At 40.1% G+C, this 15,717-nt stretch overlaps 1 protein-coding gene across 5 annotated transcripts in view; it reads right to left on the reverse strand.

The window, feature by feature from the left end:
- LOC137098440 (NACHT, LRR and PYD domains-containing protein 12-like) overlaps nucleotides 1–15,717 on the reverse strand; it is a 254,566-nt gene that overhangs the window by 13,441 nt on the left and 225,408 nt on the right. For 4 of the 5 annotated variants that reach the window (XM_067474676.1, XM_067474706.1, XM_067474744.1 and 1 more), the window contains 2 exons: nucleotides 1,661–1,834; nucleotides 440–613 (listed from right to left, as the gene is read on the reverse strand). In XM_067474676.1, the coding sequence (XP_067330777.1) occupies nucleotides 440–613; nucleotides 1,661–1,834 (348 nt within the window). The remainder of the gene's footprint in view (nucleotides 1–439; nucleotides 614–1,660; nucleotides 1,835–15,717) is intronic. The other variant, XM_067474683.1, reaches the window with a different exon arrangement.

Genomic DNA, 15,717 nt, shown 5'->3' on the forward strand with positions numbered 1-15,717 from the left:
AGAACTGAGACTCTGGACTGAACTTCCCTTTCACATTCACCAACACAGTTTCATTGCAGAGTTAAACATGTGTCTCTTTAAGGTTGCAGATCCATTATAATGCAGCTTTTCACTGACTGTAAATTGATTTTAATAAGGATTTTATTGCTGTTCTAAACAGAGTTTGATTTTATTACTGTTACATTTTTTAAAAAGGTTTCTTTGTATTTGGTTTAGTTTGGTATTATTGTCTTAAATAAATGTAGGTTTATTATTAATACATTTACCTGAAACTAAAGAAAAAAATGTCCCCATTCTCCTCTCACAGCTTCACTGAGGAAAGCAGCCACTGAGAAGGTTGGAGCTTTACAGGAAATAACTGGATCTTTGCTTTGATACTAACTGGGTTTAGTACAATACTGCTGAAAGCAGCATGGACGGACTCCAACCCTCTACTGACCTCAGAGTCTCCAGTCTACAGTGTGGACTCTCCAGAAAACCACACAGCAGCTTCACTCCTGAATCCTGCAGGTTGTTGTCACTCAGGTCCAGTTGTCTCAGATGGGAGGGGTTGGACTTCAGAGCTGAGACCAGAGAATCACAGCTGATCTCTGAAAAACTGCAGAAACTCAATCTGAATAAAGAATCAAAGATGAAAGTTTAGAGACAAAGTTCCTGTTTGAAACCATCAATCTTTCATCATCTGATCAGAGCTGAGATTAGGATTTTCTCTCAGGATTCTTCAATAATATATTTCTGTGTCTGTCTTCTTCTTCATTTGGACAGTCCATTTTGTCTTTGTGAAGACAGAAGCAACAATCTGATCATTAGTGAAATGTTAGTGTCTAAACTCTGCTAAACACAAACTTCAACCTCTTGTCTGCTCTTAATGATCAAACCTTCGAACTAAGGTTTTTCTGTGTCTGTCTTCAAACACTGGACAGAGACAGACAGGAGGAACTGTGTCCTCACACATTTGAAATGTCTCTAAGGTGGATCTCACAGCACAGCTGCTGTCATTCACCTGGATTTGGCTTCATGTGATCAGACAATGTAGTGATTGGAAAAAGATCCAGTTTGTCTCCAGCAACATGTTGGTTGTCCTCAACACACATTTGTCCTCCCTGCTCTCTCATGTGTCTCTCACATGTCTTCACACATGCAAAATATTTCCCATATGATGTAAAGCTGTCAATCATCTCCTGTTGCACTTGATAGTAGCTGTGGAATGTTTGGAGGATTTCTTTCCTTTTCTCTGCACCTTCCAATCCCACTCTGCTGCTCCTCTCTACATTTATTCCACTCAAATCAAACAGGATCAACTGTCTCTGCTTCTTGACACAGTTGGATGCTTCTTCATTAGCTTCAGTCAACTATTTAGTGCTGTGTGTCCTGTTCTTAACCTGCTGATTCTTCTCTCCTCCTTCTATTTGCTCCAAGCTGATTCTCTGTTGCTGCTTTATACAAGTGTCTTCAATTCTAAGTCTGACAATCAAATGTCATCTTCACATCAGATTTTTCTACTTTCAAATCAGAGTCGACACTTTCAAAACTTACTTTCAGCCACTGAACAGTTTGAATGTGATTTTACCTCAGAAACATGAACCTGTCTGTAGTTTAGTGTCACCACAACTTTCACATCATATTAATCTCAGCACACAACTAAAAAATGTTGTCTGACCTCAGAGTCTCCAGTCTACAGTGTGGACTCTCCAGAAAACCACACAGTAGCTTCACTGCTGAATCCTGCAGGTTGTTTTCACTCAGGTCCAGTTGTCTCAGATGGGAGGGGTTGGACTTCAGAGCTGAGACCAGAGAATCACAGCTGATCTCTGACAAATCGCAGGAACTTAATCTGAATAAAGAATCAAAGATGTCGATCAAATCATTAGTAATCAATCAGATATGTCCTAATCAATGGTGTTAGAGTAACTTTGTCCTTGTGTTATTGTGGATCATCAGAATGTCAGCACAACATTCATACACCTATTCATGTCAGCACTGATTCAGAACATGCTGCTCACCTCACTCACCACTGGAATTAGAAGACAAACATCAAATCACATATGACAGACTAAAAACTTACTACAATATTCAGTAACTGTAAACTGATATTATTTTAAAAAAGACACTTTTGATTTTAATTAACTAACTACAGTTGTCAACTAAAAAAAGATCTCCAACAGTATCTCTCACTGAAAAAATGGTGTCTGACCTCAGAGTCTCCAGTCTACAGTGTGGACTCTCCAGAAAACCACACAGCAGCTTCACTACTGAATCCTGCAGCTTGTTGAAGCTCAGGTCCAGTTCTTTCAGATGGGAGGGGTTGGACTTCAGAGCTGAGACCAGAGAATCACAGCTGATCTTTGACAAACTGCAGTGACTCAATCTGAATAAAGAATCAAAGATGTCGATCAAATCATTAGTAATCAATCAGATTTGTCCTAATCAATGGTGTTAGAGTGACTTTGTCCTTGTGTTATTGTGGATCATCAGAATGTCAGACTTCTACAGACATCATCCAAATGTCAGCACAACATTCATACACCTATTCATGTCAGCACTGATTCATAAAATGACAGTTATAACATATAAAATCAGACATGTTTATTCAAAAGACTGAATCTTGACTGAAGTTTTCTTTAAAATTTCATAAATGACCAGTATTGTGAAATAAATGATCACACTGAGTTCAGGTTCCTCTGAAAGTCAGATGGATGTTCTCTTCTCTGATCCTAAATGGAACCTAGCACCTTTCTGTACAAACATGTCTGCAGGGTCAGATTTCTGAAAAAGGATTTTTTCAAGTTTCATCTTCACACTTTTCGCTCTTTAACACTTGAGAAAAACTCGGCTTTCCTTAAGTTCATGGTCCACTACTAGTGCAGACAAGGTACTAGTCCAAGGCCCAATCAGACCGTCAGCCTGTTCCTCCTCAGCACCACTTTCCTTCAAGTACAGTCTGCAAACATGGAGACATCTCCCATCAGCCAGTCTGGACTTATTTCACTTCTCTATGTGGACTCAACTTAAAGTCCCACATAGTGTTGAGGGATTTGACCTGAGGAAATGGTTTTCACATTTGTGCTCAGACAAACGTAGAAACTAATGAACCAAACGAAACCTGAACATTCACTTATGGATTTAAGATGGAAAACTGACCTCAGAGTCTCCAGGAGACAGTTTGGATTCTTCAGGCCAGAACAAATCAGCTTCACTCCTGAATCCTGCAAGTCCCAGTTTCCATTCAGGTCCAGTTCTCTCAGATGGGAGGGGCTGGACTTCAGAGCTGAGGCCAAAACTTCACAGTGAGTCTCTGAGAGTTTGCAGCCAGAAAGTCTGTGATAACAGATAATGAGAAATAATATGAATATGTAATTTATAAGTATAATTAAAAATCTACTATAAAGTTTAGACTTTCTTTATTTTGATCACAAAGCAGAATGAGATGGAGGCAGCAGCTAAATGATCTGAACTTATCTTCTATAACACTTTTCTACATCACGGAGACACAAACACACACACACACACAGTCAGGTCCATAAGTATCTGAACAGGGACACAGATTTCATGGTTCTGTCTCTGTCCCACCACAGTGGATTTGAAGTGAAACCATCAAAATGTGCTTAAAGTGGAGACTGTCAGCTTTCATTTAAGGCTTTGCTCCAAAACATTAGATGAACAGTGGAGGAACTACACACACTTTTATTCACAGACCCCCAATTTTAGTGGCTCACAAATATTAAGAACAATAAAGTTCAACTCTCTGTTTTAAAATTTGTTCCAAATCTTTCTGAGTCAAAAACTCGCTGAAATCTGGAACTATGAACATCACAAGATGCCGGGTTTCTTCCCTGGTGATGCTCTGTCAGACCTTTACTGTAGCTCTCTTCACTTCAGCTTGGTTTCGGGGGTTCAAACATCTTTTATGTGTGTTAAGTGTGATTGATCACATCTGGACTTACTGAGCCTTTCTGCAGTTCCTCACAGCTGGGATCAGTCTCAGTCGTCCCTCCTCTGATGTGTTGTACTTCTTCAGGTCCAAATCATCCAGAACCTCCTCTGACATCTGCAGAATGTAGGCCAGAGCTGAGCAGTGGATCACAGGGAGTTTCTTCTTTGATCTGTTCTCTGACTTCAGGAACTCTTGGATCTGCTGATGTACTGAGTGGTCCTTCATCTCCATCAGACAGTGGAAGATGTTGATGCTTCTGTCAGGAGAACTTTTAGTTTGCTTTTTCTTCAGGTTGTTTATGACTCTCTGGATGGTTTCTGGACTGTTCTCTGTCTGACCCAGCAGACCTTCTAAGAGTCTCTGGTTGGACTCCAGAGAGAGACCATGAAGGAAGCGGACAAACAGGTCCAGGTGACCATTTTTACTTTGGAGGGATTTCTGCATGGCTGACTTCAGGAAAACCTCAGGAGAGGAGTTTTGAGATGAGTATTTCTTCCCCAGGAAGTCCTCCAGTACCTCTGTCTCCCTGTTGGTGTAACAGTGGAAGAAGTAAACTGCAGCCAGAAACTCCTGAATGCTCAGATGAACAAAGCAGTAGACTGTTTTCTGGAAGATCACACTCTCTCTTTTGAAGATCTCTGTACAAACTCCTGAGTACACCAAGGCCTCTGTGACATCAAGACCACACTGCTCCAGGTCTTCTTGGTAGAAGATTATGTTTCCTTTCTTCAGATGTTCAAACGCCAGCATCCCCAGCTTCACAAGAACATCCCTGTCAGCCTCCATCAGCTCCTGTGGCCTGGTCTCATGTCCCTCATCATACTTGTTCTTCTTCCTCTTGGTTTGAACCAGCAGGAAATGTGAGTACATGTCAGTCAGGGTCTTGGGCAGCTCTCCACTCTGCTCTGTAGTCAACATGTGCTCCACAACTGTAGCAGTGATCCAGCTGAAGACTGGGATGTGACACATGACGTGAAGGCTCCTGGATGTCTTGATGTGGGAGATGATTCTGCTGGACAGCTCTTCATCACTGAACCTCCTCCTGAAGTACTCCTCCTTCTGGGCGTCAGTGAAGCCTCGTACTTCTGTTACCCTGTCGACACATGTAGGAGGGATCTGATTGGCTGCTGCAGGTCTGGAAGTTATCCAGACCAGAGCCGAGGGAAGCAGATTCCCCTTGATGAGGTTTGTCAACAGCACGTCGACTGATGACTTCTGTGTGACATCAGACACAACCTCACTGTTGTTGAAATCCAGTGAACGTCTGCTTTCATCCAGGCCGTCAAAGATGAACAAAAGTTTACAGACAGCCAGCTGCTCTGCTGTGACCTTCTGTAATGTTGGATGGAAAACATGGAGCAGCGTGAGAAGACTGTACTGCTCATCTTTGATCAAGTTCAGCTCCCTGAACGAAAGCACAACCAGCACACTGACATCTTGGTTTTCCAAGTCCTCTGCCCAGTCCAGACTGAACTTCTGCACCAAGAAGGTTTTTCCAACACCAGCGACACCGTTGGTCAGAACCACTCTGATGTGTCTCTGTTGGTCAGGTAAGGCTTTAAAGATGTCGTGGACCTTGATTGAAGTGTCATGGAGGGTCTTCATCTTGGAAGCTGTCTCAAGCTGCCTCACCTCATGTTGGGTATTAACCTCTTCACTCTGTCCCTCTGTGATGTAGAGCTCAGTGTAGATCCTGTTGAGGAGGGTTCCACTTCCTGTTTCATCACTTCCTTCAGTCACACATTCACATCTCCTCCTCAGACTGATCTTATGTTCATCTAAAACCTCCTGCAGACCAACATCTGCTGAAAGATGAGAAACTACCAATGAAGAAAACACAAAGATGTTTAAGAATTTGTGATTATTATAATATTTAACACAAATGAATGATAATAACAAAATAAATGTTAATGCTGTATAATACGACAAATGTCTGTGTATAAAACAACAAGTCTTGTTTTCAGAAACATCAGCAGACAGATGTTCAGTCTTACTTTGTACAGAGCTGCTCTGACTGTCTGTCTGCAGTCCAGGTCTTGTTCTGGATCTTTCTCCAAACTGCTTTTTCTTCTCTCTGTGAAAACATTTCTCTATAACTAACTAATCAGTAGATTTCTGTTTTTTTCTTTTTTTACTACAGAAACACCATCAGTAGTTTGTGGAAATAAAACCCAGACTAAGATCCATCTTATTCTGAACCAGTATCTGCACTAATAGTTCTGCATCATGAATATAAATCATCCTCAGTGAATCATTTTCATCAGGTCAGTTTACAGTAGAAACTGTCTCTTACTTTGTGTCTGAGGGCCCAGGTTCAGGACTGAAGTCTGGAGGATTTCCTTTGGACCGGTCACTCTTCATAGACAGATGACTGGATGCTGAAGACTCTGGTTTGTGTCTGTGGAAACAAAAGTGTTTTTTATCATTAACACTTGTAATAAACAGACATAAACACAAGACATTATCAGAGCTTTAGAATATAAAACGATTATGTGTTTTTCTCCATCAATAACCTGTTTTCAGAAAAGTTGGGATGCTGTAAAACGTAAATACAATCACAACGAAATTATTTCCAAATAATTTAAAACCTATATTTGTGAAGGCAGCAGTGGTGGAGCGGTTAATGCTGTTGCTTCACAGCTAGAAGGTCCTTGGATCAAATCCCTGACCAGCTGCAGTCTCTCTGTGTGGAGTTTGCATGTTGTCCCTGTGTTTGTGCGAGTTTCCTCCCACAGTCCAAAGACATGCATGTTAGGGAAATTGTCCCTAGGTGTCTGTCTGTGTATGTCTCTCTGTGTTGGCCCTGAGACAGACTGGAGACCTGTCCAGGGTGGATAAGTGGTGGATGCTAATTGTGAATTTGACACCAAAAACCTAAAGACGCGTCTCTTTGTTTGTCCTACATGTGTCATGTTCTTTTATGTGACTGTCACAGGTTTGTCTTCACAGTTCACTTTGTTACATGTGACAGTGGTTTACAGCTCACACACTGCACTGAATCTGCACAATCAACGGCTCAAACATAGATAAACATTTTGATTATCACAGTTTAATTAGTTCATAACTTTTTTTAAACAGGGACTGAAAGTTAACTTGCTATAAAACTCTATATACACAGCATCAGTTACTTAATAAACTAATAATATATCATAAATACACAGTAACTTACACCTCAAACTGTGGGAAATTTATTTTCCAGTAAAGTTTATTCTGTGTCCACAGACAATGTCAAACACGACCTCCTACAGTCCAACATGAGACTAAACTAGATTCTCTGACAGTGAAATAATAAATAATAATACAAAACTTACGATGTGTTCTCCATGTTCCTCCATCCACAGCATCAATCAGTCTTCTGGTTGGACGTGTTCAGAATAAAAGAACTTCCTCTATTAAGTTCATTTACTTTATCTAAATACAAAAGTGGAAAAGTTCTGTTAGACATTTAACGATAAATTGTCGATCATCTTAACGTCTACAACCACACAACAAACAGGCAAATAGACTCACTGATCAGTTTCACCAGGTAAATGAAGTCCTACTGTAGCATACATTGTCTTTATGAAGATCAGTTTCAGTTTTTGATGATAATTCTCAAAAATGCTTTAATTTAATTCCATCTTAATTATAGGGAACATAATAAAAGGTGGTTATATTCTGAGGTTTTCCTAATATTAGAATAAAAATAGAGACACATCTGAAACTCAAGCAGAATAGAACCATAGTTAAAGATGGAAAAACAGAAGAGCTAAGAGGTTTTTGATTACTTTTAAAGAAATTGAATTGAAACACAGAGGCAGAGCTGGCAGTACTTGGTGCTAGATGGTTAACCATCCACTACATCCACGGGCAGGATGTGTTAAGTACAGTTATGTTGGTTCACCTTTTGTTTAGCTTCAGACCAGGCTACTCCAAGTCATCAATCATCCTCCCATTGATTTGGACTTTCTTGAGTTTACTTGTTCTCAAGAGTTCACTTTGATCCCTCCACCCATTTTACAGGGATTACACAACCTTCTAAATGATATTCATATCTGTGACCCTGAGGTGCCTGATGCCTCTCCAGAACAAGTACAAGGAGCAATGGGTCGGCCACGTTATGTAGTATCTGCAAACCAGCTTCAGGGGCTGCTTGACATGTCCATGTCAGTTGGAATGATGGCTCAGCATCTTGGAGTATCTAGGAGGACTGTTCAGAGATGTGTAGCTGAAAACAACTTGTCAACTTGACACCAATTCTAAAATGACAGATGAAGAACTTGACCATGTCGTGTTGACAATAAAGAACACAGTGCCACATGCTGGGTACAGATTCATGAAAGGAGCCTCCTCCTCCCCTCTCTTCATTTCTACACATTGCCATGTCACCATTATATGTCACTAACTATTTTCTTTTCCCATAGTTGTGCTTTTATCTTCTGCAGGTGTCCCCAGTTTGGAGCTGTGTGTTTCCATATGCAGTCACTGGCCTTAGTTATTGTTTTTTTTATTTTTTCTCTGCTTTTTTTCACCACACCGTTACCTTTGTGCTTGCTCAATGTCCTTTGTTGGCTTTGTCTGTACATTTCTAAGGCCATGAACTTACTATGTAAAGTGCCTTGACATTATTTTGCTGTAAATCTCTGCTCTATAAATAAAATAACATTAAGATTTCAATAAATCGACACTATGTGACAAAAATTCCAAGTTATGTAATAATTAATTGGAAAAAGTAAAATGCTTATGAAATGAAGCCTTGTTTTCCTACTAATTGTTTTGCAATCATTTGTCATTGACTGAATGTGTCTATGGGAGGGTGAAAACTAGAGGCTGCTAAACTGAAAGCACCGAGGTAGATACCCATTGAGGAAGTTAACGTTCCAAATCTACCTACAAACATTAACTAAAATAACATTACTTAGAATAAAGAAAAAGAAAGAAAAAGAAAAAAAGAAAAAGGTTGTTTTAATTAAGTTAATTTAGTTTTTTCATTATTTTACAATAACTTCTTCATACACTTCTTTTTTGTAAAATATATGTAAAGTTTGCATCTTTACACTAAAAAGAATTTTTGTACACAACTGTATGTTTAGCATGAATGTATTAGTGACTTTATATTTATGTTATTGTTAACATGTCCTTATTGTGTTAGCAGAAAAAAATGTGGGTTTCTGTTCCCTTCTGTTCACATAAAAAAACGCATGTGACTCCAGTTTATTAGCATAGAAACAACTGTATGTGTATGTTTGTACAAGTCATGATGAACCAATAACAGAAACTGTGAGACCAGAACAAGAATCAGGTTTGTTCACACACACACACACACACACACAGAGTCGTGTCTTACTAGACTGGTGAAGACACTCTTGAAATAATTCTTATATCAACACCAACCATTAAGAACTAAAACCAAGTCTTAACCTTCAGACTCTGAAATTGTCAGGAGCCAAAACTTCTTCACAACAATGGTGTAAAAACAAAATGTGTCATTTTAAGGAAACACCACATTTTCTACTTCCTGGTTTTTGTTTTCCGGAGTCTCTTCATATAAACAGCAGTGGACAGTGTGTGTTGTTTCCTCTATTGTCCTCAGGGACAAACTGACTCAGAGACAGTAAAATAATAGTAATGTTGGATTAACACTCACCCTGTCTCAGTCTTCTTTTCCTCCATTTTGTCTCTGGTCTTTAAGCTGTAAACTGCTGCAGGCTACAGACTGATGAATGATTTTCACTAAGGTTCAACTGTCAGTGAACAAAAGTTCCTGTCTGAGGTTTCGATTTATTCCGTTTGTCTTTTTACAAACATGTGTTAAGTCTTGTAGCCCTGGAACTTTGAAAGTCGTTAAAGACCAAGAGCGTTGATCATCCGCGATGTCCCAGTTACCAATTCTGACTTTCCGTCTTCTGGTTTTAAATTAATGGCATTAACTTTGGACGGACGTGACTTAGCTAATGCTAAACTGAAACCGAACGTTCTCCGTTGTAACCTCGATCCATGACGTCATGACGTTGGGGAAGGTGAGCTGGATGGAGGCTGAAGAGAGGAGGAAGAGGAGGAGGACAGCTGGTATCTGAGGACATGAAGTCTTTTTCTCACAGCATCCAGAGAGGTTTTGGTGCCTGGGAGGAAACAAAGAATCAGCACAGAAATGAAAAGACACGAGACATGTCCACAGACAGTTTTTACTAAATAACAACAAGTCTCAGTCTGTGTTCACACTGTGAGGACAAAAAATAAGCAAAACGCTGTGTAAGTAAAGTCAGTGATGGACAATGTGTAGGATTTGTGTTGTAGAAACGATTAACTGTAGAAATACTGTTAATGTCACATTACTCACACAAATCTACACATATTTTATTATTTTACAAGTCTCTAAAGTCATAAACATGTCTTTGACATTTCCTGAAAAACAAGGTCTAAGGTTTGGTTATTCTTTTGTTACACTGTTTACTTTAGTTTTTCCTCCCTTTTGGTATTTAAGTTTGTCTTTGGATTTATTTTGTTAATTTACACGCTGTGTAATTCTTGTTCGTCCTTATGGAGGGATTTTTATGTTGGTGTTAACATTCCCCTAACTCCCTATAATAAATGTCCCTTTACTTTGAAACCCTCTCTGACTGTCTCCTTATTTGTGTCCTCAAACCAAATTACCCAATCCTTAAACAAATCATGTTTCATATTAAACTGAAGACAAGAAAACACTGAAAGCTCAGATATTTCTGCATCTACAGAAAAACTTGTTTTGACCTCATATGTAGTTTTCTATAGCACAAACATAATTGATGAGATGAGCTCATAAAGATTATTTTTTTATAGTTATTCTCCAAAGTTTAGTCCTTTACAAAAATAATGAAGACATTAACATCACGTCAGCAGAACAAACCAAACCTTTTCATAAAAAGTGGATCAAAACATTCAGAAATAAAGGACAAGAATAACTGAGCAGACTAAGCTCCTGAAAGAGGTCGACCCAGAGCCGGGACAGTAAAAACCTGATCCCCTCTGGTCTTTAATCCAATATCTGCTTCGTTCTACAACTTCATCATCTTTTGTAAATAGAATCAAATGTCAAGTTTCATGTCTGCAATCAGAAGTTTAGAGGAGACAAAATAAGAGTGAAACCATGATGAATCCATCACGAGCAGGTGAACTGGTACCAGGTGAGAGGATCATCACTGGGTGTAAAAGGAGCATCCAGCAAAGGCTCCAAAGTCTTTGTGAGAGAAAGATTCAACAAGAAAATGTCTCAATACAAGAAACAACAAACAGTGGAGGGAAACAGCCAAAATCTTTTCTTTGTGCTTTTTTACATGAATAAAGGTTCAAATGAACAAACAAATCATACATTTATATTTTTATTGAAAAAAGTCCTACTTTTTCTGGAATCACAAAAATGTTGTAAAACACAAACCAGATGAAATAAAGAATCATTTACCAAACTGAAGCCTGACACAGGATAAAACACTGAAACTAAAACTTAATTAGTTTTCTGACAAAATTCCAGATTTTAGTTGATAAATAAGATTTTTATTTGGCTTATTTATTTACATCCACAACAGCGGATACTGTCACTGTCCCTGTTACCTGTTTGCTGTAATCTGACACCAACGGACGAAGAGCACGGCTGTGGACACACAGACTCAGTCTATCGAGACGTGTTAGGCTGGTTGGACCAAGAAGAATTGTTCAGAGAGGTTGTCTGGACTGGAACTCTGTCAGATCATCAAATCATCAACAGGTGTGTTGGTGATTTGTTCTGGCTTTGAAAGTTGAGCTTGGACTTGGACATAGTTATCAGAGGCCAGTTTGTGACTTAGTAAATATTGTTCCACCATTTGGACCTTTCAAGTTAACCCTAGGATTTGACATGTTGTGCTGTTGACATGTTTCCCCTTAATACTTTAACCTTATTCTAACCCAAACAGTTCAGGAAATAGACTTGACCTTTTTGTTGATTTGTCCAGTTTCTTCTAGTTTATTTCTGTCAGTTGTTGTAATAAACAGGTTTAATTTGAATTTCATCATTTCAGTCCCATTTCAGAGGAAACTGCTGCTTCTTTAATGGTTGATTGGATTATTGATCAGTTATTGATTTAACCTCATGTCTGAGTCTTTATCTTCACTCTAAACACTGAGCTGATTTATGATGATGTCAGTGTCATATTTGACTTTTTCATTTCCCCATAATCCAGTCTGTGTGACGTCCTGTGTTTGCTGTGGATCTGGATCTGAGCACTGGTGTCACTGCTGCTCTGCTCCAGCTGGAGGCGCTGTAGGACCAAGAAGAAGCTCCGGTTGCTGAAGCTTTTTGTGGAAAGAAGCAGATGCAGACAGAGAGAAGAAGCTGGTGTATGACGATGAAACAGGACGTTTGACCGTGTGTGTTGTCCCACAGTATAAAGAGAAGAAAAAGACTGGGTCCCGCTGTGTCCTCAGGCTGCGCTACAGCGTCTATTCACAGGCGCGATCCCACTACTGAGCGGCACGGAGGCTTTGACCTGCTCCGTTTCCGACCTGGGCCGGTGCACCCCTCCTTAGACGACCTGGTGGTCCCGGGCTCCCCCAGGAGCACCATATCGATACCGAACTTAGTGCGGACACCCGCTCGACACAGTCCGCTGCAGCTCAGAGCTCCTGAGCTCCAACGATCCTCCAGCCTCAGCCTCCCAGTAGCTTGGATTACAGGCGCGTGCCACCGCACCCGGCTACCGACGCCGTCATTCATGGAGGGTTGGAGTTTTACAAAGCTGACGTCATCAGGTGAACACGTCAAGCTGCAGTGCAGAAAGGTGTAGTAGTATCTGAGCAGTTTCCAAAGTGTTAAATCAGTGTTTGAGTAAAGAGAAAAACTTTATCCCTGTTCTTTAAAATGTTCTTATCAAGCTGTCGGTCAGTGTTTGACCTCAGTGCTGAATGAATCCACCACCAAAATATGCTGCAGACCACAACTGAAGCTACATCACTGCTGGTTTTTCTCATGTGAGAACTCTACAGGGTCTGTGGTGCTGATTTGAATGATGTGACTGATGGTCATTGCTCCAGTGGAGACGGTGCAGAACCAACAAACCTGGATCCTGGTGGTTTGCAAAGAAACACTTATTGCAAACAGGCACAGGTCAAGTTTTTAAGAAGTTACTGAGGCATTTTAACAAATCCCTCATCAACATTATGAAGGAAAGTTTATATTTAAGTATAATATTTCCTGTATTTTGTTGTCATTTTATATAATATTTCACGGTTTGAAATAGGAGATAAGTGTGAAAATTACACACTTATTCTGTACTCGGTAAGGACAGCAGGGACATAAACATGCACAGAGGTTGGTGATCAGTCAAGGACAAACTGGGAACTGTTACCTCAGGGTCCTCAACAGATAAATCGACTCTATGAAGATTTTATTAAAAAGATTTGGTTTAACAAATTTCATTCTATAAACAAATGTTTCAAAGTGCAAAACCTGCCATCATCTCCTGTGTTAATGACATTTCAGCAGGTACAAATCAGACACGAATGATCATATTTGTCCCCACTGGGTGAAGCTCTGTTCATTCAGGAAGCGTAATTTACCCTTATACCTTTTCAGCACTTTGATAAGCACCTGTGAGCATGAAGTGACTCTGGGTCACTACAGTGTGGGATGATCTGCTGTTAGACAATAACTGACCTTGGAGCAGTTCTGCAAACACTATAAGACAAAACATGGATATGAGACAGATGTTAATCTCTTAATCAGATCTGAGTCTGAGATGAAGTCAGAGAATTTAAGCCAAAGATTCCTGTCATCATTTCCCCAGAGATGCTCCTGGTTTTCTATTGGTTTCAGTCTGTCCAGACAAATATCTGGGTTAGAAACAGAGAAGCCTGTAGCACGACCAGGACAGGCAGGACTCACTGGTGGTGAGGTCTGAGGGGGAAACCAGAGTCCATGCACGAGCCCTGGACTAGAAAAGGCAGGACACAAAGTGGGGTCCACACAACAACAGGAAACAGAAGTGCTGCAAAGTTACAAACCAGTGTGTTTCTATGCGGCTGTGATCAGGTCAAAGCAGAACTTGTGCATGTGAGTGGAGAAACGGCAGAAACAAATCCCTCATCAACTTTATGAAGGAAAGTTTATATTTAAGTACAAGTATTTCCCTTATTTTGTTGTCATTTTCTATAATATTTCAAGGTTTGAAACTGAAAATAGGAGAGAAGTGTGAAAATTACACACTTATTCTGTACTCGGTAAGGACAGCAGGGACATACACATGCACAGAGGTTGGTGATCAGTCAAGGACAAACTGGGAACTGTTACCTCAGGGTCCTCAACAGATAAATCGACTCTATGAAGATTTCATTAAAAAGATTTGGTTTAACAAATTTCATTCTATAAACAAATGTTGTAAAGTGCAAAACCTGCCATCATCTCCTGTGTTAATGACATTTCAGCAGGTACAAATCAGACACGAATGATCATATTTGTCCCCACTGGGTGAAGCTCTGTTCATTCAGGATGCTGAAGGTGAGAAGAGAGTTTTTCCTAAAAATGGCTTTTTTCTCAGTTGTATCATATGAGCATTTATGGGAACATGTCCATTTGTAAATACCACTAGTGGAGGACATATTTAATGACTCCACTCACTGTAAGATATGTTAGATTTATTTGTCAAATTTAAGCCATTACTCACCACAAGATCCTGCCTTATGAGACAGCAGCTCAATTGTTTATTGACTCTTTCACTGTGAAGCAGCCTCAGGTTTATCTGCAACACCACTGTGTTAACTTGAGCTTTTTCGATGTGTTGTACAGTAACTATTTCCAAACTATCTAATGTTTGCCAGCTCATATCTATCTAATGCTGCATTAACTACACGAATAAACATGAACTTAGAACCTTCACCACTTTAGTTCCATCATGACTGTTGGTTTCAGCTCATTTACATGAATCACATGTACAGTAGAAACTAAGCTCCAATATTTTCAATCACTTAAAACCTGCCTCCTTTTGAAAACATGTCACTGAAGCATCACCATGGTTTTTGTAAAGGGTTAGAAACAGAGAAGCCTGTAGCACGACCAGGACAGGCAGGACTCACTGGTGGTGAGGTCTGAGGGGGAAACCAGAGTCCATGCACGAGCCCTGGACTAGAAAAGGCAGGACACAAAGTGGGGTCCACACAACAACAGGAAACAGAAGTGCTGCAAAGTTACAAACCAGTGTGTTTCTATGCGGCTGTGATCAGGTCAAAGCAGAACTTGTGCATGTGAGTGGAGAAACGGCAGAAAGGTCACAGAAACCAGGCACAGAGGGAGGGAGGGATCTGAAACCCAGTTTGTGGTGCTCACAGCTTCAAACAGATTTTCTTGCAGAGCTCTGAATTGGGGCCATTTGTAGTAGAGAACTTTGGGTATAAAGGCCGAGAACTGTAGCTCAAGGGTTCAGTGAGTTAGAGGAGCTGAAGAACCAATGTTACAACCAAACCCAGTTTTTATTGACACTATCAACAAAAATCAAATGTCTGTTGGTGGACAACAAAACGTCCACTGTGATAATTGGACTGATTCCAAAGCAGAAATTGAAAAGCAGACAAACCCCCTGTGCTCTCATGGATCTGTAGTAAACTATTTCACCAAGAAATGTTTCAGTGGACAGTTGACCGTCTTCACATTTAGAAGCGGAGACTTTTCATGTCGTCTTCTGGTGAACGTAAAGACACGAGCACGTAGATAAACTGGCTGAGTCGTATCAGAGGTGAACATTTGCTGCTTTCCTGTCTTTATATATTCAGGACCTCAGTGTGTTCAACTGTTGGACAAA

This window comes from Channa argus, chromosome 1, assembly GCF_033026475.1.
Source record: "Channa argus isolate prfri chromosome 1, Channa argus male v1.0, whole genome shotgun sequence".
NCBI lineage: Eukaryota > Metazoa > Chordata > Actinopteri > Anabantiformes > Channidae > Channa > Channa argus.